The 21,371-nt window shown below is 38.9% G+C and overlaps 4 protein-coding genes, 1 long non-coding RNA gene and 1 pseudogene across 5 annotated transcripts; 3 read left to right on the forward strand and 3 right to left on the reverse strand.

Moving 5' to 3' along the window:
* Nucleotides 1-507: 507 nt before the first annotated feature.
* Nucleotides 508-3,282, forward strand: LOC148698521 (homeobox-leucine zipper protein HAT3-like). The gene is made up of 4 exons (XM_088683931.1): nt 508-914; nt 1,148-1,452; nt 1,563-1,642; nt 2,594-3,282. The coding sequence occupies exons 1-4, from the start codon at nt 734-736 to the stop codon at nt 2,949-2,951; spliced, it is 924 nt and encodes a 307-aa protein (XP_088540057.1). The 5' UTR covers nt 508-733; the 3' UTR covers nt 2,952-3,282.
* A 790-nt stretch (nt 3,283-4,072) lies between these two features.
* On the reverse strand, nt 4,073-6,222 carry LOC148698522 (actin-related protein 2/3 complex subunit 5A). The gene is made up of 4 exons (XM_088683985.1): nt 6,022-6,222; nt 5,842-5,914; nt 5,551-5,651; nt 4,073-4,396 (listed from the first exon to the last, which is right to left on the reverse strand). Exons 1-4 carry the CDS (start codon nt 6,117-6,119, stop codon nt 4,261-4,263), a joined length of 408 nt encoding a protein of 135 aa, XP_088540111.1. The 5' UTR covers nt 6,120-6,222; the 3' UTR covers nt 4,073-4,260.
* Nucleotides 6,223-8,612: 2,390 nt separating this feature from the next.
* On the forward strand, nt 8,613-11,626 carry LOC137733157 (uncharacterized). Its single transcript, XM_068472319.2, has one exon. It carries the CDS (start codon nt 8,728-8,730, stop codon nt 11,434-11,436), a length of 2,709 nt encoding a protein of 902 aa, XP_068328420.2. The 5' UTR covers nt 8,613-8,727; the 3' UTR covers nt 11,437-11,626.
* An 844-nt stretch (nt 11,627-12,470) lies between these two features.
* Nucleotides 12,471-16,085, forward strand: LOC148698523 (peptidyl-prolyl cis-trans isomerase FKBP20-2, chloroplastic-like). The gene is made up of 7 exons (XM_088683991.1): nt 12,471-12,637; nt 13,673-13,751; nt 13,856-14,076; nt 14,211-14,320; nt 14,452-14,560; nt 14,724-14,800; nt 15,735-16,085. The coding sequence occupies exons 1-7, from the start codon at nt 12,601-12,603 to the stop codon at nt 15,855-15,857; spliced, it is 756 nt and encodes a 251-aa protein (XP_088540117.1). The 5' UTR covers nt 12,471-12,600; the 3' UTR covers nt 15,858-16,085.
* On the reverse strand, nt 14,308-15,789 carry LOC148698524 (uncharacterized). Its single transcript, XR_015955659.1, has 2 exons — nt 15,676-15,789; nt 14,308-15,638 (listed from the first exon to the last, which is right to left on the reverse strand). It is a non-coding gene; the product is annotated as an uncharacterized LOC148698524 (long non-coding RNA).
* A 1,418-nt stretch (nt 16,086-17,503) lies between the features above and the next one.
* Nucleotides 17,504-19,554, reverse strand: LOC148698525 (uncharacterized; annotated as a pseudogene).
* Nucleotides 19,555-21,371: the final 1,817 nt, after the last annotated feature.

Genomic DNA, 21,371 nt, shown 5'->3' on the forward strand with positions numbered 1-21,371 from the left:
TTGGTCTTATGTCTTTCGTGAGGCTAATTTCATTGTTGATGCTAATTTCATTGTTGATGCCATTATTAGTATTGGCCACTCAATAAAGGTAACTCATATTCGATATAGGTTCTTAAGAGATGTTTATCTGATTGATTGTACTGGAAACGGTTGTATTAGAAGTTTCTCTTTTTAATTAAATTTATTTTTCCATGAAAAAACAATCCCGCGTTCATTATCAAAAGAAAAGGAAAAAACATTAACCTTGCAATTTCTATACTCATTTTAACCGTGGTTAAAACCTTACACCTAATCATGGTTAAAAATTGTTGGTAACTGAGTCTAGTAGTAGTAAAAATGCCAAAGCCTATAGAGCCATCATGTCATATCATTGGTAGAGCCAACAGGCAATAGGGTCTGTCTCTTCTGATACAAAATCATGATTAACTCTACTACCTCCTACCTATGTCTTTCCCTCTGTATCTATACACCGTATCTATATATACACACATATAAATATATGTAGTCCCCATCATCCTTTTACTCTTACTGCAAAAAGCAAAAGCCCAAAGGCTGTGACGACCCTCTTGCTCCAAAGCGCACCCATTTTTTCCACCCCTTTTAATTTCCTGGAATCCAAACAGTAGACAAAACCAACCCAGATACCCCAACATGGAAAGAATGATCCTTTCTTTCTTCTCTCTGTAATCTGGGAGCCGGGTTTTTCTTCTTACTCTGTTTGGCTGCTGAGAAAATGAGTGAGAACATGAAAGATATGAATGGGTTGGGGTTGGGGTTGGGATTGAGTCTGAGCTTGGGATTGAAACCCAATGGGAGTGAGCCTTGTTTGCAGTTGAATCTCATGGAGAAGCCTTCACACCCCATGCAGAATCACCCTCACAGAACTTCATGGAATGAAAGCTTCCAATTTCCTGGTAATTAATTATTCTTTGTTTCCTCTATTTTTCAGTAATTTTGATTTTTTGGACGTTTTAATCCCCGTTTTCCTTGAATTATTGTTATGATTTTTTTTCAGATCTGATTTTCTGAGGGGTTTTTTTTTTTTTTTTTTTGTTTTTTTTTTTCTCCCCTTGTGTATAGTTATGAATTGGTTTTGTTCCACAATGACGTCTTTATTTACACCCTGCCCTTTTGAATTCTTAAACAGATCGAAACCCAGATACGAGGTCGTTTCTCATAGACGTGAACGAGGCGCCATCGATGGTGGATTTCGAGGAAGAAAACGGGGTTTCATCGCCGAACAGTACGGTGTCGAGCCTGAGCGGGAAGAGAAGCGATAGGGAGCCCATCGTCGACGAGAACGAGGGCGAGAGGACCTCGTGCTCCCACGGCGGCGGCAGCGACGACGAAGATGGCAACGGCGGCGACATGTCAAGGAAGAAGCTGAGGCTGTCGAAGGAGCAGTCTCTGCTCCTCGAGGAGACGTTTAAGGAGCACAACACTCTGAATCCGGTTAGTTATTTTCCTGTTTTCTCAAGGGTGTTTTGGTCTTTTCCGCTCGACCGAACAGTGGCAATTTTGTTAATTTGGTGGTGAAGCAAGGGTGTTACTTTGTGTTTCAGAAGCAGAAGCAGGAGTTGGCAAAGCAGCTGAACCTAAGACCAAGACAAGTGGAGGTCTGGTTTCAGAACAGGAGGGCAAGGTGAGAAATTTCTTCGCTGAAACAAGGGTGAAATTGTCTTTTGGACTATTTTATTTCGAGTGTTGCCACGCCCACCTGTTTTAGAAATTCAAACCTTTTATATTTATAAAGAAAAAAAGAAGAATTTTTAGAATGTTAATAACGGTTCATTTTATAAATTGGAAAATTTGTAATTAAATTATTTATTAAGAAGTTGGTAGGAAAATAAGACAATGAGATGATTTTATATTTTGGTTTCTTGTGTAACGTACCAATTTGGTGTCACAGTTCTCATGTGTTAGCATTTAATGAGATGAGTCCAAATGTAGATGTTTCCCATACATAAATAATGGTATTTTGGGTCACTCTGGGTGCCTATTTATTGAAATATGAACATAAGAAAAAGTTGCCATGGATTTAATTCATGTGATTGGTTTGAAATTTTCTAGTATGCATCGGGCGTACACTGCACACAGCATTTGTGTTCGCTGGATCTTCCATTATTAGATAATTGACCGCACAATGAACACTTCATTCACCTGATGGAATTTAACAACAAACCTGAAAATTCTACGATGCTCCCGCATTGGAGGCTCAATATATTTTATATTTTGTATCCGACGGTCCAAAACACTAGTGCATGGTAGAAAAACCCCAGCATTGCGTGGTAGAATTTTCATTTTTCTGGTAAATTTTGTTCCAACTAAGTTTCTTGTCAAGCACTTTCCTTTTTCGGGTTTAGAAAAGAACTTGCTTATCTGGGAAGTCGTTGGCGCAGGCGCGTGATCCTAGTGCAGTCGTCGATCTTTGTATGTTTACGGAGTGAGTCCCGCAAACACCAATGTTGGGCTAGCGTCACGAGCAACTGATGCTACTGAAATCCAAACTTTTATAGTTGGATTGTGTGAATGTGATATTAGTTCCGACTCTCTAATTTAGTTGAGCTTATTTGTGTTTTTTTTATAACTGCAGGACTAAGTTAAAGCAAACAGAGGTGGATTGTGAATTACTAAAGAGGTGCTGTGAGAAACTAACAGAGGACAACAGGAGGTTGCACAAGGAAGTGCAAGAGCTTAGAGCACTCAAACTCTCACCACAGTTCTACATGCAGATGAACCCTCCCACAACCCTCACCATGTGCCCGTCATGCGAGCGTGTAGCCGTCTCATCCTCGTCATCTTCTGCTGCTGCTCCTGCTTCCTCCCCAACTCTTGCAAATGGCCCGACCTGCCAAAATGGTCCGCCTAATATCCAACGCCCTATCCCCATCAGCCCGTGGGCGAAATTGCCGATCCAACATCGAACGCTTGATGCTTCCGCCCCTCGGTGATAATTTCCGGTTCGAAGTAGGGGGAAAATTGGAAAACTGATGTGACTTGGACAACATTTTCCTCATTAGGAGGAAATGGCTGACAATGTGTTTGGTAGACCATGTTAGGAAATGGTTTTGGTAATTGAAGGCCCCTCTGTTTTTTGTTCTTTCAAAAATTTGGGCTTTTACTAATTTTATGGTAGGCAAAGTGAAGAAGTTGGTGAGCAAGCCAAAAGAAGTTATTTGATATGTTTCAAGTAGTAGTAGGACAATTTCAAAGGTAATTAACAGAGGATAATCTAATTTGTTTATATAATCTCAGTGGATAACTTAACCTTTTGAATGTCAATTGTTAACTTATTTCATAATTTTCATTAGATCTTGACTGTTATAATCTCTCCCTTTCATCTTGCTATGGATTCGATCATGGGGCTTGACTATGAATTACCCATTAAAATAAAGGGCAATCCCAAGTCAACAAGGTTCCTTGTTTTGTGAGGATCGGGAGAGACTTGTCGTATGTAGCCTTACCCTTGCTTTCCAAAGAGGCATTTTCTATGACTCAAACTTGTGAACTTTTGGTCACAAAGAAGCAATATTTCTATTGCGCCAAAACTTGCCCTCAATAGGTTAAAATAAAATAGTATACTTTCACAAACTCCTTACATTTAAAAAGCCACTATCGCTTACAAATCTCAGTCTGATCCATATATAAAAATAAATATCTTGTTAAAAGGGCGGCAACTTTCTATTTAGGACTTGATGAAATCTTCTCTTGACAAAATAACAAAGGGGTAAATTCTAACAAAGGAGGGAGTAGCGTGTGGAGGGCTTTTCTTGCTTCGTAAAGCTTGAACTTTTTTTTATTTTTTATTTTTTATAATTTAATGAAAAGGTGATTCGAACTTGTGATATCTTTCAACATTGGTAAGATACCATTAGACCAAGACGCGTACCTAAAAGAGAGTAGATCAAAACTTAGCTTCACCTTATTTTCTCTACAGATAAAACACATTTCTTTTTCCATGACGATTGGTTTAAATTTCACTCACATTAAGGGTTATGATTCACATGAAGCCGTTTCAAACAAAACCAAATGAAATGAAGTAAAAAGTGAGACGCTAGAAAGACCGAGGTCCTCAGGAATCAAGTATGCCTACAAGGACAAATATATTGAGGATTTGAGTGTCGCAGAGCTATCTTAAACAGAGAAATAAAACCAACATTCAAAAGATCTGGAGTAGAATTTCTGTAAAGTTTCAATAATCACCGAAAGGACGCTGCATGCAGTAGTTTGCTAAGTGAGGATATCAACATTGTCTTGAGATCAAACCGTATTCACAGTGTCTGCAAGGCACCGCAATATGCATCCCAAACCAGCTTTCTCTGTTAGTTTTTCATGAATCCGAAGGCACTGGTCGCATGTAGGCCGGTCTCCAGTAGACAATCCTCTATACAAGTACCTTCAGTGAGAGAAACCCCCAAATTGTAAATGTCCTAAAGGTCAGTATATGTACCAAAGATGGAGAAACGAAAGGCAGGAGAGCATTCCTTATTGGAAAAGGAAGAATAATAAATAAAACTCATGAGAAAAACATCAATAAATCAAAATCACAAACTTAAATACACACACACACACACACACGCACCAAACATCGTCTAAAATTTTGGGGTAGAATACTTGCTCACCAAAGTAGGGCATATAAGAAACGCTCTAACGACTATAATCTGACTTCTTGGGAAGCAAAAGCAAAATAGATGAAACCTACATATATTTCGTATAATATGATACACATGCATGAATGTGCGACACATATAATACGTCCCAGTTTCTACTTTGAAGCCTATTTCACTATTTTATTTTCTAGACATTCCATGAAGCCAATACTTTGATTACCAAGAATGAGACTATTCGTTTCCCACTAGGTCCCAATCTCAACCATAAAATGCTGTGAAATGTAGACAGTCAAAGTGTGTTGAATGCCCGGAAAGACTAAAGAGCATAGGATTAGGCCTTGCGAGGATGCAATGCTGTCACGAACTTAAAACGGAACCTTGTTCTTGAATTTCCCTTAATCTCATTCACTAATAATTCAAGTTAGGATCTTTCAAAAATAAAGAACAATGAGATTTTGGAAAATAAAGAGCAAAGTTCCGTTGTAAGTTAGATACTCAACTGCCATATTTGATTCAAATAAATCTTTCTAAGGCCTGAATGATGGACAGTTAAGGCCCCTGTTTCTTCGTACCCTAACAAAGCAAAAGTCTACCTAGTCAAATTCAAGTTCATTTCTAATTTTCTATTGCTCACGACAATTTGGTTCTCCGTATGGGGAATTCTAGACCAGTTTAACTCAAACACTGCAGTATACTCATTACATGTACTCTATATTTGGTTAAAGAAATTCCAATGATTCTAAGCTCATTGAATCGTGCAATAAAACTATTACCAACCGCTAACAACATCCGTGTTATATACAGAAAACAACTCTATACAAAACCACCTTCTAGCAAAACACAGTTAATTATCTACATAAATTTCAAATTTGAATTCAATGGATTACGTCAAAAACTCGAAAGCAAAATTGGATGGCATTCATAAGGTATAACCACTCACTTCATGAGAATGTCGTAGTACTCGGGATCCAAAGAAGAAAACATTGCATCCACATCTTTTATAGCCATGATAGCTCTATGCACCATTATCCAATTTGCAGACTGCAAAACTCAAAAATAAATAAACAGAACAATTGAAGTGTATAATTAAACAGGGGAGAATTCTGATTGGTACCCAAGAAACCCACTGGAAAAGGAAAACTAAAGATCTAACTCGCACATCAATTTTCTTTTCCATCGATTGATTTTCTCGGCAACAAAACAGAAGATTGGAAAAAGAGAAAAGACAAACCTTGCAGCGCTCGTCCTTGGTGTTGAGAGGCGATCCTTCAAGAGCAGTTTTTAGAGCTTCCACTGTCTTGTACCTAGATGAAAAACGGATCCAACAGTTGAGGTTTTTGGTGAATTATCAAATTATTAGGGGGTTTTACAGAAAATTGTATGAAAAAAGAGGAAGGGATTAGAGTGTTACTGTTTGAGTAAGCTCTCGATCTTTCGAGACTTTTGTTCGATTCTGTTGATTATGGCCTCTGCATTATCTGCTTCCACAAATTCCTCCGTTCCTGCCATTTTTCTCTTTCTCCTTTTTCACTGTGATTTTCTCACCTGGCAATTGGAGAAGACTTGAGGAAACATTTTCCCGAGAAAGTGACACGCCAGGTGAACCAAACGGTGTATATTGGGCTGGAGCCCAGGTCGGCCCAAAGATAACCTTGAATTCGGACCCTTTGATGGCCAACTTTCAATTCTGTAGTTTACTATGGCCTCGTTTGGCACGTCGTATAAGACCACAGGATAGTATTAATAGTACGAAACGGGTGTTTGGTGAGTTTCGTATTAAATAAGCACCAGATTACTTAATTCGAGCCCACTTATTTTATACATCTCCTCCCCGCTTGTTTATCCCAACCAAAACCTTCAGATAATTTAGTCGGGTATAATGACTCTCCTCGCTTACTCCGTCCCTCTCTATCGCTTCTTCGTACCTCTCATTTTCTTGCAGCACTCTCCTTCCACTCTCTTACATCGCATGCACTCTCTTGTCTGGATCCCAAGTTCATCTTCACCTTCTTCTTCTTTTCTCTCTGTTCCTCCCTCTTCCTTACACATGCACACGCACCTCCCACCTCATCTGTTCGCCTTCAATCTCTAACAAGTGACAACAAAACCTTCCATGGGTTGAAGGAGGAAGACGATGATTCGAATTCTTCCGATCTGGGTTCTGACGAGGAAGGGAGCCGGGCTCCGACGAGGATGAGGATAGCAATTCGGATATGAGCTCCGAAGAGGAGCCTGTTGGTTTATTACCATTGAAAATATTCAATCTGGGATTTTAATTTTGGTTGGTGTATCGATGAGTGGGTTCGTATGGAGGGTGGGATTTGATAAGTTATAGTAAATATTTTTGGTATTATTTTAGGTATTTTACCATTTGGAAGAGAATTACTCCAGTGTGGGACATAGGTTTACTGTCTAATCTTGTTCTTATGTTCAATGCATCTGGTTCTTTAGCATGTATTTTTTGAACTTGTTTCTTCCTGCCAAATAACAATAGGCATGAAATTTATTATGAATGCTTTGTGAATGAGTTGCCTTGCTGAGCATTTTCACATGATTGCCTCTTATTATGCAGGTTGTGTTGGCAGCTAATGACTTGCCTTCTATCAATGATGTAACTTACACTGAACTGATTGAGATTATATCAAATGATGTAACCTCCCTTTTCTTATTCGGTTCAGTACCAAACACAGTATAAATAATACAGTCATTAGTCCAATACTGCACCAAACATCCGACTAATTTAGTCAGTACTATCCGGTGGCTATTTATCCTATCCGACAGAAATAGTCAGTACAGTCCGAGCTACCAAACGAGGCTTATATAAGAGAAAATTGTAGCAATGATCTCTAAACTTTGATACAATTGGAGTAATGTTCTCTTAATTAAAAAGTCATGACTATTGGTCTCTTAATTCATTAAAATGTGCAGCAATGATTCTTTTCATCAATCCGTCAAAATGAGTTGGAAGGACTATTGCTACAATTGGGTAAAAATTGAGGGACAATTAGTCCAATTAGGTTAAAGTTGAGAGACCATTGTTACAAATTTTCTCATTTGATTTTTCATATTTGTCCCTTAATTCAGGGCCACGTGCGTGACACGTGACTTATTTGGACACAAATTATAACAGAGTTGACAAAAAGACCATCGTTGCATGTTTTGACGAGTTAAGAGGCCAATAGTCATATATTTTTAGTTGAGAGACTATTATTCCAATTGTGTTAAAATTAAGAGACCATTGCCACAATTTCCTCTTATTAGAATCTCTCTCAAATAAAAAATGTTCAATGAAAAAAAAATATACATATTTTCATACATAAATTTTTTCAAATTCACATTTAGGTGTCGAGAAAAACACGTGTAATCAATATTGTTGCATTCGCATCTACAAACAAACCAATCAATAAAACTAAATAAAGTTTCAATTATAATTTTGGTTTGTATACACATACTAAAATTCCATTATCATTTTCTCCCTTGCACTAAGTTGTTTGTTTGTGTCTTCTTTTTAGATGTATTCACCATACAACTATAAATAGATGAATGAATGTTAAAACAAAAACAGAATGCGAAAATCGCTTTCTTTTCATTGTCTTGTACAATCAATCGATCAATCGATCAATCGTTTGTTACAAAAAAACAGAAAAAGAAAAAAAACAAGAAGCCAGATGTCTATAAGCAAATTTGTATGTTGATGACTCATGTTTTGTTAGGTGCTCAATGAGCTCTGTGTTGCACTCTATTTATTTTCCTTTTCTTCTTTTCTTTAAACGACTTTTATGTTCCTCCGTAATTAACGGAAGGGCCGCATCGTTTTTCAACTAGGACGCTGTCGTTTACATTGTTCCACAAATTTGCTTTCGTTTTGTCCTTTGGTCAAATGACCTCCAAGACCCAACAGACAAGATCACCACATTGCATAAAATCCCGTAAAACCACACAAAACGCAGGGCTAATAGCGTCATTTCAACTAATCGGTAATAATTATACACACCACTTGTTGAATTCCTCTCCCCTCCTCGCACACTTTTTTCCACTCTTTCTTCTTCCGTGCCTGCAAAGTCTTCCTTGCTTCACACAAAATCCAAAAGCTCCGCAGAAGCTCACCTGTTCATCAATGGCGGACTCCATCCCCTACCGAAAACCCCACTTCCCATTCTCCGATCCGCGCCCAGAACCTCACAGAAACCCGATTCGACACGGTAAGTCCTACACCATGCACTTTCTCCTTAAAGCTCTTACCTTTGCCGTTTTCATTGTCCTTCTTCCACTTTTTCCCTCACAAGCTCCCGAATTCATCAACCACACGATCCTCACCAAGTTCTGGGAGCTCATTCACGTTATCGTCGTCGGCATTGCCGTGTCCTACGGCTTGTTCAGCAGAAGAAATAGCGCTGAAATGGGGTTTGAAAATAGCTCAAATGTAGGTAGTTCTGACTCTTACGTGCCTAGATTTTTTCCCGTTTCGTCGAGTTTCGAGGGCGAGTGTGAACACGCATTTGGGTATGGTGAGAAAAGAGAGGGTCAGAGTTGGAATTCTGGGTATTTTGTGGGTAACCCTGTGGCAGCTGTGTCTGAATCTTGTCATGAAAGCAATGTTTTTGATGCCCAATGCAAACCCAGTTCGGGGATTTGTGAAAGTGGGGGTGAAAATTCATGTGGGTATGGAGAGAAAAATGTTACCCAAGCTTGGAACTCTCAGTATTTTCAGGGTGAATCCATGGTGTTTGTTGCTCAACCAAATTATGGTCTTGATGAATGGGGAAAACCCAGATCAATTGCTGATAATCAGCCGTTGGGATTGCCCGTTCGGAGTTTGAAATCGAGGGTGAAAAGCCATGATAGTTCTGAGTTTGTTGCTAGGGGTGAGTTTAGTTTAGGTTCCAAGGGTTCTTTTAATAGCTCTGATGGGGTTGAGAATGGGGATATGGGTCATCTAAATTTGGAAGATAAGTTAAATGAAGCTGCTGCGTCACCTTCTCCGGTTAATTGGCGTTCGGGTTCTGGAAAGATGGAGAGGGGGAACAGACTAGGTAGTAATGCTCGTCCCTCGCGTTTGAGGCTGTTCTCCGTTGATGAAACTCAATTTGAATCAGTGAAAACTCGGTCTTTCCAGTCCGCATTGTCCTTTACTTCTGAGTCTTCTTCTCAAACTAGTTCTCTGTCTTCTTCCCCAAAAGAAGACTCTTCAGCGTGCTCCATGTCTTCGCAGGTGCTTAACTCAAAGTCGGAGAATGTAAAGAAAAGAAGGAGTTCCCATTCTCAAGGGTCTTCTTCTTCTTCAGGATTTGCATCATCACCACCAAAACCAATGAATGAAAAAGCTTCATTGAGTGCATTGCATTCGCGGGGCTATAGCATTGGTTCTTTCCATGAGGAGGACTTAAGGAGAAGCTCAGAAAATTACTTGAAGGATTTGAGTGGGAGAAGAAGTGGAAGTGGAAGCGGCAGGGGAAGCAGAAGGGGAAGCAGAAGCGGAAGCGGAAGTGGAAGCAGAAGTGGTAGCGGAAGTGGAAGTGAGGAGGAGCAATTGAAAAGCAAAGAATTGGGGCATGGATTTTTGGGATTGAATACGAAACCTGCAAGCCTTGGTAAATCCTCAGAAAATTACTTGAAGGATTTGAGTGGAAGCAGAAGCGGTAGTGGAACCAGAAGCGGAAGTGAGGAGGAGCAATTGAAAAGCAAAGATCTGGCGCAAGTTTTTTTGGGATTGAATACGAAACCTGCAAGCCTCAGTAAATCCCCAGAAAATTACTTGAAGGATTTGAGTGGAAGCAGAAGCGGAAGGGGAAGCAGAAGCGGAAGTGAGGAGGAGCAATTGAAAAGCAAAGATCTGGGGCAAGGTTTTTTGGGATTGAATACGAAAACTGCAAGCCTCAGTAAATCCTCAGAAAATTACTTGAAGGATTTGAGTGGAAGTGGAAGCAGAAGCGGAAGTGAGGAGGAGCAATTGAAAAGCAAAGATCTGGGGCAAGGTTTTTTGGGATTGAATACGAAACCTGCAAGCCTTGGTAAATCCTCAGAAAATTACTTGAAGGATTTGAGTGGAAGCAGAAGCGGAAGCGGAGCCAGAAGCGGAAGTGAGGAGGAGCAATTGAAAAGCAAAGGTCTGGGGCAAGTTTTTTTGGGATTGAATACGAAACCTGCAAGCCTCAGTAAATCCTCAGAAAATTACTTGAAGGATTTGAGTGGAAGCAGAAGTGGAAGCGGAAGAGGAAGCAGAAGCGGAAGTGAGGAGGAGCAATTGAAAAGCAAAGAATTGGGGCAAGGTTTTTTGGGATTGAATACTAAACCTGCAAGCCTCACTAAATCCTCATCAAGGGGAAAATCGGTTAGAACTATCAGAGGTAGTAGACTTACCACTCCTGAAAAGGTTGAGAAGATGCGAGACATTGGTGATTTTATACCTATGAGAAAAGATACAATGCAAAACGGAGGAACCAATGTGAAAAATCTCGGCACTGCAACTACTAAGCTCGATTTTGGCAATCCCTTGCAGCCAAAGCCAGAAATTCCAAAACATGAGAAGAAGCAGATGCGAGAATTTCGTGGCAATGCAGCTGCAGAGTCTGAAGAAGAAGAAGACTTGGAAAGTGAGGCGGAAAACTTTGAAGTAAGCTCGGATGATGAAGACGAAGATGAAGCTCTTGCTGCTGCTGCTGCGGCTACATGTAGTAACTGTGTGGATGTTGGAGCAGCAGACTCAGAGGTTGATAAGAAGGCGGGCGAGTTCATAGCGAAATTTAGAGAGCAGATTAGGCTTCAAAAAGTGGCATCAATGGACCGATCAAGAGCGCAAGACATCTCTGCTAATTCGTTTAGGTGATCGTATAATTGCAATGCTTGATGGAGAGTTATGGAAAGATGGATTTTTCATCCTGTTCTAGCTCAAAGTATTATCTGTTTATCAATTTATCTGTTTATCAATTTTATTTACACATTTGATGAACATTTGTTCTCTGTTGTACCATTTTGGATGTTTAGAAAGCATTTCTAATGGTTTAATTTTACTACTAGGGTTTGTGTTGCATTTTGGAAAAAAATAATGCCAAGGAGACCACAAAACATGTTTCGACTAACGGGGCCACAATTAAAGTCGGCCTATTGTGATCCCGTTAGTCGAAATTGTGCAAAAAGAACAAGGGTTGATATTTACGCGTTGGTAGAATCATGATTGCCTATGGATTGATTTGAATACAGCATTTCGGGTGCTTTGATAAATATTCCTACTCACTTGAGCTACAACATCTTAAACTATAGTTCAATGAATTTTACCTAAGTCCACCTCCTTTCTCATCAACGATAAGTGCACCCTCTTTCTCATCTAGTTGTGGTCAAGGAATTTATACAATCACATGTCATAATCAAAATCGTTTATTTTCTAAATCATTATTTAAATAGGAAACAATTATTTAAATATAAAAATTTTTGAGTGTACAATTAGATTTTTGAAATGTCAATTACAATTCTATTTAAACATCATTATATGCAAAAAAAAAAAAAAAACTAATCAAATTGAAGATTGTTTAGTGATCTATATGCATTGAACATATCGAAAATTTCGAGTGTTTAAATCCGCTTTATGGGACCACACAATATTACGGTCTGGTGATATTTCTCTCCACTTGAAAGTGAGAGGTCTTAGGTTCGAATCTCGTGGATGGCAAATTCAATACCAAATTAGGTTGTCCATTGTGTACTTTAGCCGAATTCCTTATTCTAGTGTAAAAATATCGATGTACTAAAAAAATGGACCCCAAGAGAAGAAAGATGGGTCTGGGTCAGCCTGGACCCCTCCGGCAATATTGAAGAATCTTGGGGGGAGGAAATGATATAACAAGAACCATTGGGGAGTCAAATGATATTTACTTATTTGTCTCTTTACCAGCAGTCTGAAGAGATAACATCACCAATTAACGGTTTCTTTCCTTCTGTGTTTGTGTTTAGCTAACTCCCATACATGCCGGAAACTTAAAGCTCGAGCCGAGCCATGCTGATGATTCCCTCTTCTCTCTCTTTTAAACCCTGTAATCTCTCTCTCTCTCTCTCTCTCTCTCTATATATATATATATATGTATGTATGTATGTAGAATATTGGATAGAGAAGTGATTTCCGCACACTCAGTTCTCCCTGCACACTTGTTATTTGAATTAGATAAACCATTGGAGGATCGATGCACAAAAAATAAACAAGGTTGTGCAAAATGAGAGAAGGGCGTGCGGAAATCATTTCTCTACAGGATAATTTTAGTGGGTTGGAATTTGATTTATACAAGAAACGTACATTTCTTAAAATTGGGCTTTTTTTTCCCTTAATGTTTCTACTTTCTTGGCTTTTCTCTGTTTTGCTACTGCAACTTTTAGTTTATTGAAAACCCAGAAATCGGTTACGAAAAACTGCCTCTAATTATCTTGTTTGCAGCGTATGGTAATCTAGTATCTTTGTCAATTACAATTCAATAAGTTTTCGAAAGCGAAGGAAAGTGGTGTCTCAAGGACTTGGTTTTCTGTTAAATTAGATTTTCTGATGCCTACTAAAAACTACTTGAAGAGCTGCAAAAGCTTAAAGATATTCGAGAATGAATCAACAATGTATATCAAGTTAAAACCCTCCTCGCGTCCAACCCCGTCCTGTACCGAGAAATTGATAACCCGAAAATGGTGGAGTGAGACTGACTGTGAGGGGCTCGAGGTTTCTTCCTAGGGCTGGTTCTGGGGTGAGACTGACTGTGAGGGGCTCACGTTCAACTTAAACGTCTCCGCTATTCCTTTCTAACACTAGAAGCCACTTCAAAGAACATTGACTCGAAGAATAGCAATGCCTAATAAAGAGCTTCTATTAGAGATGCAACTATAAACCGCTGTGAATGCTTTATCTTTGTTATACTTGCCAGTAAGACTGAATGAAGCTATGAAACTTGCCAAATTCTTACTATTTCCATATGCTTTGACTTTATAAAATTTTCACTCTCTTTTTTATCAGCAGCTAAACCATGAGCGTAAATATGTTTTTGTTATCTTTCTTGTCAATTTCAACTTACTGACAAACAGAATTCTTCCAGCTCCCTTACTAAGGATTCATTTGAATCAGAATAACCAAATAATACAATGCTGCTCGCGTCATGACTCGAGACATCACAGGTTAGATTTTCTTTAATCGGTTTACAAATTTTATCTAGTTTTTGGCCCCCTTATTCTGTTGATGAATAACAAAAATTCCTGTTACGTAAACCTTTGCTTTGCAGAACTGGGGAAAGGAGCCATGGCTTATCACATTACAAAGAGAATTTGAGTCGGAGGCTTCTCCTATTTCTTTCGGTCACAACTAGCTTGTTTCCAAATTTATCTTCTTCTGCAAAGACAAAGAGTAAAAGTCCATTTGATGAAAGGCGCTTACTTGAACAAAACAAGCGCATACAGAAAGAAAATAATGCACCCGAAGACTTTCCAAGTTTCATTAGAGAAGGTTTGTATCACTGTTGCCTTTACAAATACAAACTCTCGATATATTTTTTCCTCTAATTAATCTGCTGTTACCGAGTCATTGTTTTTTTACGGATCCCAGCAGAATCAATATGTATATATGAACGTGTGTATCAGGTTTTCAGGTTCAGGTAGTAACGCCACCAAACTACATCACAAGAGACTCGGGGCTTATATTTCGGGATTTTGTAGTTGGTGAAGGTGATTGCCCAGAGGCTGGTCAGCAGGTTTTTCTTTCATGCTTTTTAAAAGCTGTTGTTTTCCTCTCTGAATAATACTAAAATTTGAAAAATTTACCCAAAAAGGGTAAAAGGTGACAGTAAAGTTATGAGCACCTCTGATTCAAGATACTTTGCAGGTGATGTTCCACTATATTGGATACAACGAGTCAGGCCGGCGTATTGACAGCAGTTACACGCAGGGTTCTCCGGCCAGAATCCGCATGGGCACAAATGCATTGGTCCCAGGTTAAAATTACAATCAACTCTCAAGTTCATAAAATCTTGTGTACTTTGTCCTTTGCCCTGGCTCCTCTCCTCCACCCCAAGAAGGAAACGGAGAAGAGGTGGAGAAGAGGAAGGAGGAAAAGATAACTTGTAGTTAAAGTTGCTAAACTAGGAAGTACTGCAGGATTTGAAGAAGGAATTCGTGACATGAAACCTGGAGGGAAAAGAAGAATAATCATTCCACCAGAACTTGGACCACCGGTCAGTTTACTCAAATCTCTAATTTTCTTGGTTTACTGATAAGTTGGTATTGTTCCGTTGTGTATACTTGCATTCTCTTCCTCTCGTAATTTCAATCTTATTGGTTGATTGGTATCCATAACGAATAAGGGATGCTAAACATGTTGGAGCATTCAAACAAACTGTAAATGGCTCCAGGAAAGACTCCGTAGTCCAAGAAGTTTCGGAATTCATTATAAAATGTTGAAATGAGTAGCCTTCTACGAGTAGTTTGTGTACTTGTGTCCGTTTTATTCTTGCGTAGTTCACCTCACCTAAGATATTTACGACATGGCCTAGGAGGCAAAGTTTTAGCAGACTTACGATTTCAAGTTACTATTTCGATTGTGGTCCTTTCCTTTTACCTGCATTTTGAAGGCAGTCCTCTATACTGTGATAACTTAGTTTAAGGTTCACCAAAATTCCTTGAATTCGCAATATCTTTTAAGGTTCCCCGAAATTCCTTGAATTCGTAATATCTTCTCTATTTGAGCATGAATACTGCAAAATCTGCACCCATAGATCCAACTGTCCTGGCTGTTTTGCCATCCAACCCTGTGAGTTTTGATCCATTGTTCAACATCTCGGGACTTGAGAATTCGAAGATCAAGGTCTCAACAGAAATGTTGTTGTCTGTATTTCAGGCGGATTCGGTCTTGAAATGCAAGAATATCATGAATTTTAACCCTCCAAAATCCTTGACAACCCCAGAATGACATGAACACATTAGATCATTAGATTAGTTCTTTTATACAAGAGATCCTATTTACCGAAATCCTAAAGTCGGAGTTGAAGATGTTTTTGTTGCACAAACTAGTACCTAGAGTTGAAGGTGTTTTTGTTGCACAAACTAGTACCTAGTATTTTTGTGTTTGAATTTCCTCGTATACTTGATAAAAGACGATTGGTTTTACAGGTCGGACCATCCACCTTCTTCAGCTCGAAACAGTTTGAAGTTTTTGATGTGGAACTACTAAGCATTCAGAACTGTCAAAGGAGGACAGTCCTAGCTTTCTACTCCGATTTTGTATGCCAATAAATTATGAAGCGAGGCAACATTTTTACCGTTGTATGGACGCATCTCCAATCCATGAAACGCAGTCTGCGGCTGATGCTTTGGTTCTTACTGTGAATAAATTCCGAATTTGGTCCTTGGAGTTCGGGGTTTCGCTGATGTAGTTTGGAAAACGAAGATTATGTAACTAAAATTCATTAAGAATAGTTATGCTACTATTTACCAATTCTTGACGAGGAATGTGTTTACAAATTCATGTCTCACAGATGTAAATTTATTCACTGTTACTATCAATATGCAGTGGGACAATTTACCTCTCAATAGAAGGACTAGAAGCTGTGCCACTGAAGATCGACAAAAAAAAAAAAACCGAAAGCAAAATCTTGGGATGAGAACGATCTTTTCCTAATACTCTCACTTCGATCTTAGATTGCCACGCACTACATTGTGCAAGCTGCTATTTTCTAAGTATTAGAATAGTGTCGATCTGCTATCCTATTAAATTTCCCCAAATTTGGACAATTGTGAAATCGTTCAGACTTCATAGGATTTGATACCTGAATATTTCCAAGGCTTTACATCATCCTACGCTTGAACCAGAGGAGAAAGCAAGAAGGTTGCAGCAAAGGTTCTCCGTCGAAAGACCAACTTAAAAGCTGTATAGTGTGGCTCAGGTAGGCTTTGGGAGTGCAATGGCCAGCAGAGGGAGTGCAGTCAGTGGTGCTCTTCTACAATATTCTTTCTCCACTCAGAGTGAGAGCTCAACACAACCTTTTTCTTGTAAAGCAAGAAACCATTGTCAATAGTGTACTTTCGCAAAGCTGAACTACCTGTGCCACTCATTGAAGAATTAACCACTTCTTTCTTTTTTTCTATAATCGCTCGTCATGCTCAGTGTTCATTCTCAACTCATCTATCCATCCATGGTAAGGGTAAGAAATAGCATTGCATTCCCCAATAGATTGAGAAGAGGTTTCTGGTAATTGAGGTGCACCCTAAAATCTAGATAATGCATCTGCAACTACATTTTTGGAACCATTTTTGGACTATATTTCATGGTCATACCCCAATAACTTTGGAAACCCACTTATGTTGAAATGCAGTATTGGCTCTTTGATGCAAGAAATATTTAAGACTGTTGTGGTCAGTCTTAATTATGAAATGCCTACCCTGCAAGTAATCTTGCCACTTTCTCATTGCAAAACCCACTGTAATTAACTCTCTTTCATAAGTAGAGAGTGCTTGATTCCTTGATCCCAATAATTTGCTTGAAAAAGCAATAGGTTTCCCACATTGTTGCAGCACAGCCCTAATGCCACAGCCTGATGCATCACACTTTAGCTCAAATGGCTTGGAGAAATCTGGTAGGGTAAGTACCTGTGGAGAGATCATGGCAACTTTAAGTCTTTCAAAGGTTTGTTTAGCTTTTGTATCCTAATAGAACCCATCCTTTCTTGTCAATTGGTATAAGGGTTGGCAAATTTTGCCATAGCATGGCATAAACTTCCTATAATAGCCAGAATCCCCTCAATTCCTTAACATTCTTTGGTCCAGGCCAGTATAGCTTGTATTTTCCCAGGATTAGGTGCTACTCCTTCTTTGGAGACAAAGTGTCCCAAATACTCAACTCTACCTTGGCCAAAAGAACATTTGGATTTTTTAAGGAAGAGTTAGTTGTGCTTCATTATCTCAAACATCATCTGCAAGTGAGCTAAATGGGTTTCCCAGGTCTTGCTATAGATGAGGACGTCATCAAAGAAGACTAACAAAAATTTCCTAAAGTGAGGTTTGAAGAAATCATTCATTAAGCTCTGGAATGTAGTAGGAGCATTTGTAAGCTGAAAAAGGCATTACTAGGAACTGATAGTGGCCCTCATGAGTCCTAAAGGCAGTTTTCTCAATGTCTTCAGGTTGCATTAAGATCTAGTGATATCCAGACCTCAAGTCTTACTTAGAGAAGTAGAAAGATACATGCAATTCATCAAATAGATCATTGATAAGGGGTAGGAGGTACTTAATCCTTAATGGTGAGTGCATTGAGCTCTCTATAGTTTATACACATTCTCGATATGCCCTCTTTCTTTTTCACTAATAACACAGGGAAGGAAAATGGGCTATGTCTTTGCCTTATAAAACCTGCATCAAGTAGCTATTGGATTGTTTTTTCTATCTTTGTCTTCTGTAATAGACCATAGTGATATGGTCTAATGATTGTGGGTTTAGCACCTTGCACAAGAGGGATATGATGATCATGTTTTCTCTGTGGGGGTAGCTTGTTAGGCAAGACAAAGAGCTCTTCAAATGCACCCAAGAGTTGTTGCAGCTCCTGGAACTGAATTGAGCTCAATTCATAGAATTCTAACTTTTCTCCTTTCATAGAGTACAAGAATAACCCCAAGTTAGAATTGACTATTTCCTTGTCTAAATGGTGGAGAGACACCTCCTGAATCCTAGTTGCAGTGGAGGAATTGTGAAACAGTTTGTAGGTGTGATGGTTCTTGGTGAATTCCATAATGAAAAGTTGGAAATCCCATAACACATGGCTCATTGTGGAAAGCCATTGCACTCCCAAAATTACATCACATCTACCTGATGGCAGGGATTATAGGTTCGTGTGCCAGTGGTAACCTGCTAGTGATGATTCAACAGCTTTGAAGCAACCAGAACTTGTAACCTTGCCCCTATCAGCTATCATGACCTTAAAGGACTTGGTAGTTTAAGCTTACCATCCCTAATGTTTTAACAATTTAGAATCTATGAAGTTATGAGAATTGCTAGAGTCGAGAAGGATTTTCATAGTGTGACCATTAACTTGACAGAGAACCTTCATAATTTGGGTTGTAGAACCTCCATGTGTGCCATAAAAAGCACACTCATTGAGCTCCATATGCTGCAATTCAGGTTGGTCCTCCATTGTTTCAACCTCAACAACTTCAGAATCCATTATATCCATCATTAATAGTTGCTTTTAGCCCACACTTATGCCCTCTTACCCACTTATCATTATAGAACCAACATTCACTCATTTCTCTCTTACTCTGTAACTCATTTGGGGTAAGTTTCTTAATGGCAAGATTGCTAGTTCTAAGGACAGTATGGTAGGGAGGTGCAACAATTGTATTAGAACGTCTAGAGGTTGTGAAAGTTCGAGAATGAGGCAATTTAAGCTCAGTGAGTTTGGAATCAAGTTGCACTACAATGGCAATAGCCTCATGCACATTTGCAAGTTTTAAAAATTTGACATCATATCGCAACTCTTTTTTCAACCCTCCTAGAAAGCAACTTTTCAGCAAAACCGCCAATCTCAGGAGACCTTGTAGCCAAACGCCTAAATTTAGCTATGTAATCATGAAAAGTACCTGTGTGCTTGAATTTGAAGAGAGCCTCAACACTATCCTCGAACTTAGAGGACCCAAATTCACGGAAAAGAGCTTTGGTGAACTCCGGCTAACTCGGAGTGGTTTTGGTGCAGTCTATCCAAAGGAACTAGTGAAGAAGCTCACCGTCAAAATGGAAGGAGGCAGTGAGAACACGTTGAGAATCTGGAATCCCATAGAAAGTGAAGAACTGTTCAACTTTGTAGATCCAGCAAAGAGATCATCACCTTCAGTGAATCGGGGAAATTCAAGCCGTAACTGCCATGACGGTCGAAGATTCTAAGTACCACTAGTCCACATAGGACTTCGCGGTTGATGAATTGGTTCCAGATCAAGAGGTACATGATGATCGGTGAGAGGAGGATCGATGAACTTTCACCCTCTCTGAGTTCATGCTAGAGCTCGTGTCGGAACTGCTCAAAATAGGTCGGAATGTGCAAATGGAGTTGGGTGGAAAGCTTTGTGTCAAAAGCTGTGTTCACCACATCCATGATAAGAAAGGGTAAATCAGCTTCGAAAGCAGCAAAACAAACATCCATGGTTTTGGGACAAGTGTTTGGCTTAGGACGGGGCATACACAGTGGGAAAATCTAGGATTGGTGGGTGATACCAATTTTAGGACCACATGCGAACTTGAACCATATTATTACTAGCCCATTTTGAGACTTAGCCAACTCCCTTACCTCTTAGTGTAGATAATATTATTTGTTAAAAAAAAAATATTATTGATCTTTGAAGTACTTGATTTGGACTATTACTATGGAGAGGTTTTTTAATGTACCTACGGAGTGGTGCGCCACATGTATTATATATTTCAAGGAAAATTTCTTTTTGCAAGTGTCCCTTCAAGGAAATTTTCTTTTTGCAAGTGTCCCTTAATGTAGATAATATTATTTGTTCAAAAAAAATATATATATATTATTGATCTGTGAAGTACTTGATTTGGTCTGTTACTGAGAAATCTCTTGTTACTGTGCATCGGCTCATACTTTTCACTTATTTCTTACTTTAAAATTTTCTTATGGTAATTTAATGTGCGTGTTTTTCCTTTAAGAAAGGCTCCTCAATGACTGTAGTCGATTTACGGATCTTTATGTTTATTAAAGAAATTGTTCATATTATAAATTACTATGGAAATATTATTTTTGCAAAAATAAATTAAATAGAAGATCATTTAGTCATCAAAATGTATGAAAACAACCGTAGTTTTAATTAATTTAGTGTAGATATGATTTTACAGAGTGGGTCATCAAAAACACAAATAAATTTCCTTTTAATGAGGAGGAATGATCGTATAACTTGTAAGGATTGCAAAGTTATATCAGGAGAGTGCCTGATAGGAGCATATTTAGGTGACTTACTTAGCTTGTTTTCGTGCATCTATGTTGTTAATTCATAATTGTTTTAGTAGTTTAAGCCATTTTCGTGTGTTTTTAGGTTCATATGGCTAAGGAAGCAAAAAGATGCATTTTGGAGCATTTTGGAGCAAAATTGGGCTTGGAATGGATAGCATATGCTTGGAGCCAAAGTGTTGGACGAATTTGAAAGCCTTGTATGCACTTTGGACATAAACCAAAGGACCTAGCCCAATCAAACAATCCTTTGAGCCATGCAAAACCTCTAGCCCAATCAACAACCCTTAGCCACATGCATTCACATGCATCACAACCCCAAAACCATCAAGAAACACCATTCACACACACATGCACTTACTCCTTCATCATTACACCACCTTCTCCATCTTTATTCCACATGCATTCATCATAATTCACCCTAGCTACCACCATTCACACACACATGCACTTATTCTTTCATCATTGCACCACCATTCACACACACATGCACTTACTCTTTCATCATTGCACCACCAATTCAACACATGCATTCACACACCAACAACCTAGCTCTTTTTCCATCATTATTTCATCCACATGCACTCTCAATCATAACAACCACATTCACTCTTAAACAATCACCCACATATTCTCCCATTCCCCCTATAAAAACCCATGCATTCATACACAAAAATCTCATCTCATTTTCATACACAAGACACCACAAACACAAATCCCCTTCCATTTCTACACAATCTCTTCTTGGCTTCATTCCATTCCATACACTCTCCCATTCGCAGAAACCATTCAACCTTAGCCGCTCCACC

This window comes from Pyrus communis, chromosome 2 (genome assembly GCF_041283825.1).
Source record: "Pyrus communis isolate YQ-2024b chromosome 2, ASM4128382v1, whole genome shotgun sequence".
Lineage (NCBI taxonomy): Eukaryota > Viridiplantae > Streptophyta > Magnoliopsida > Rosales > Rosaceae > Pyrus > Pyrus communis.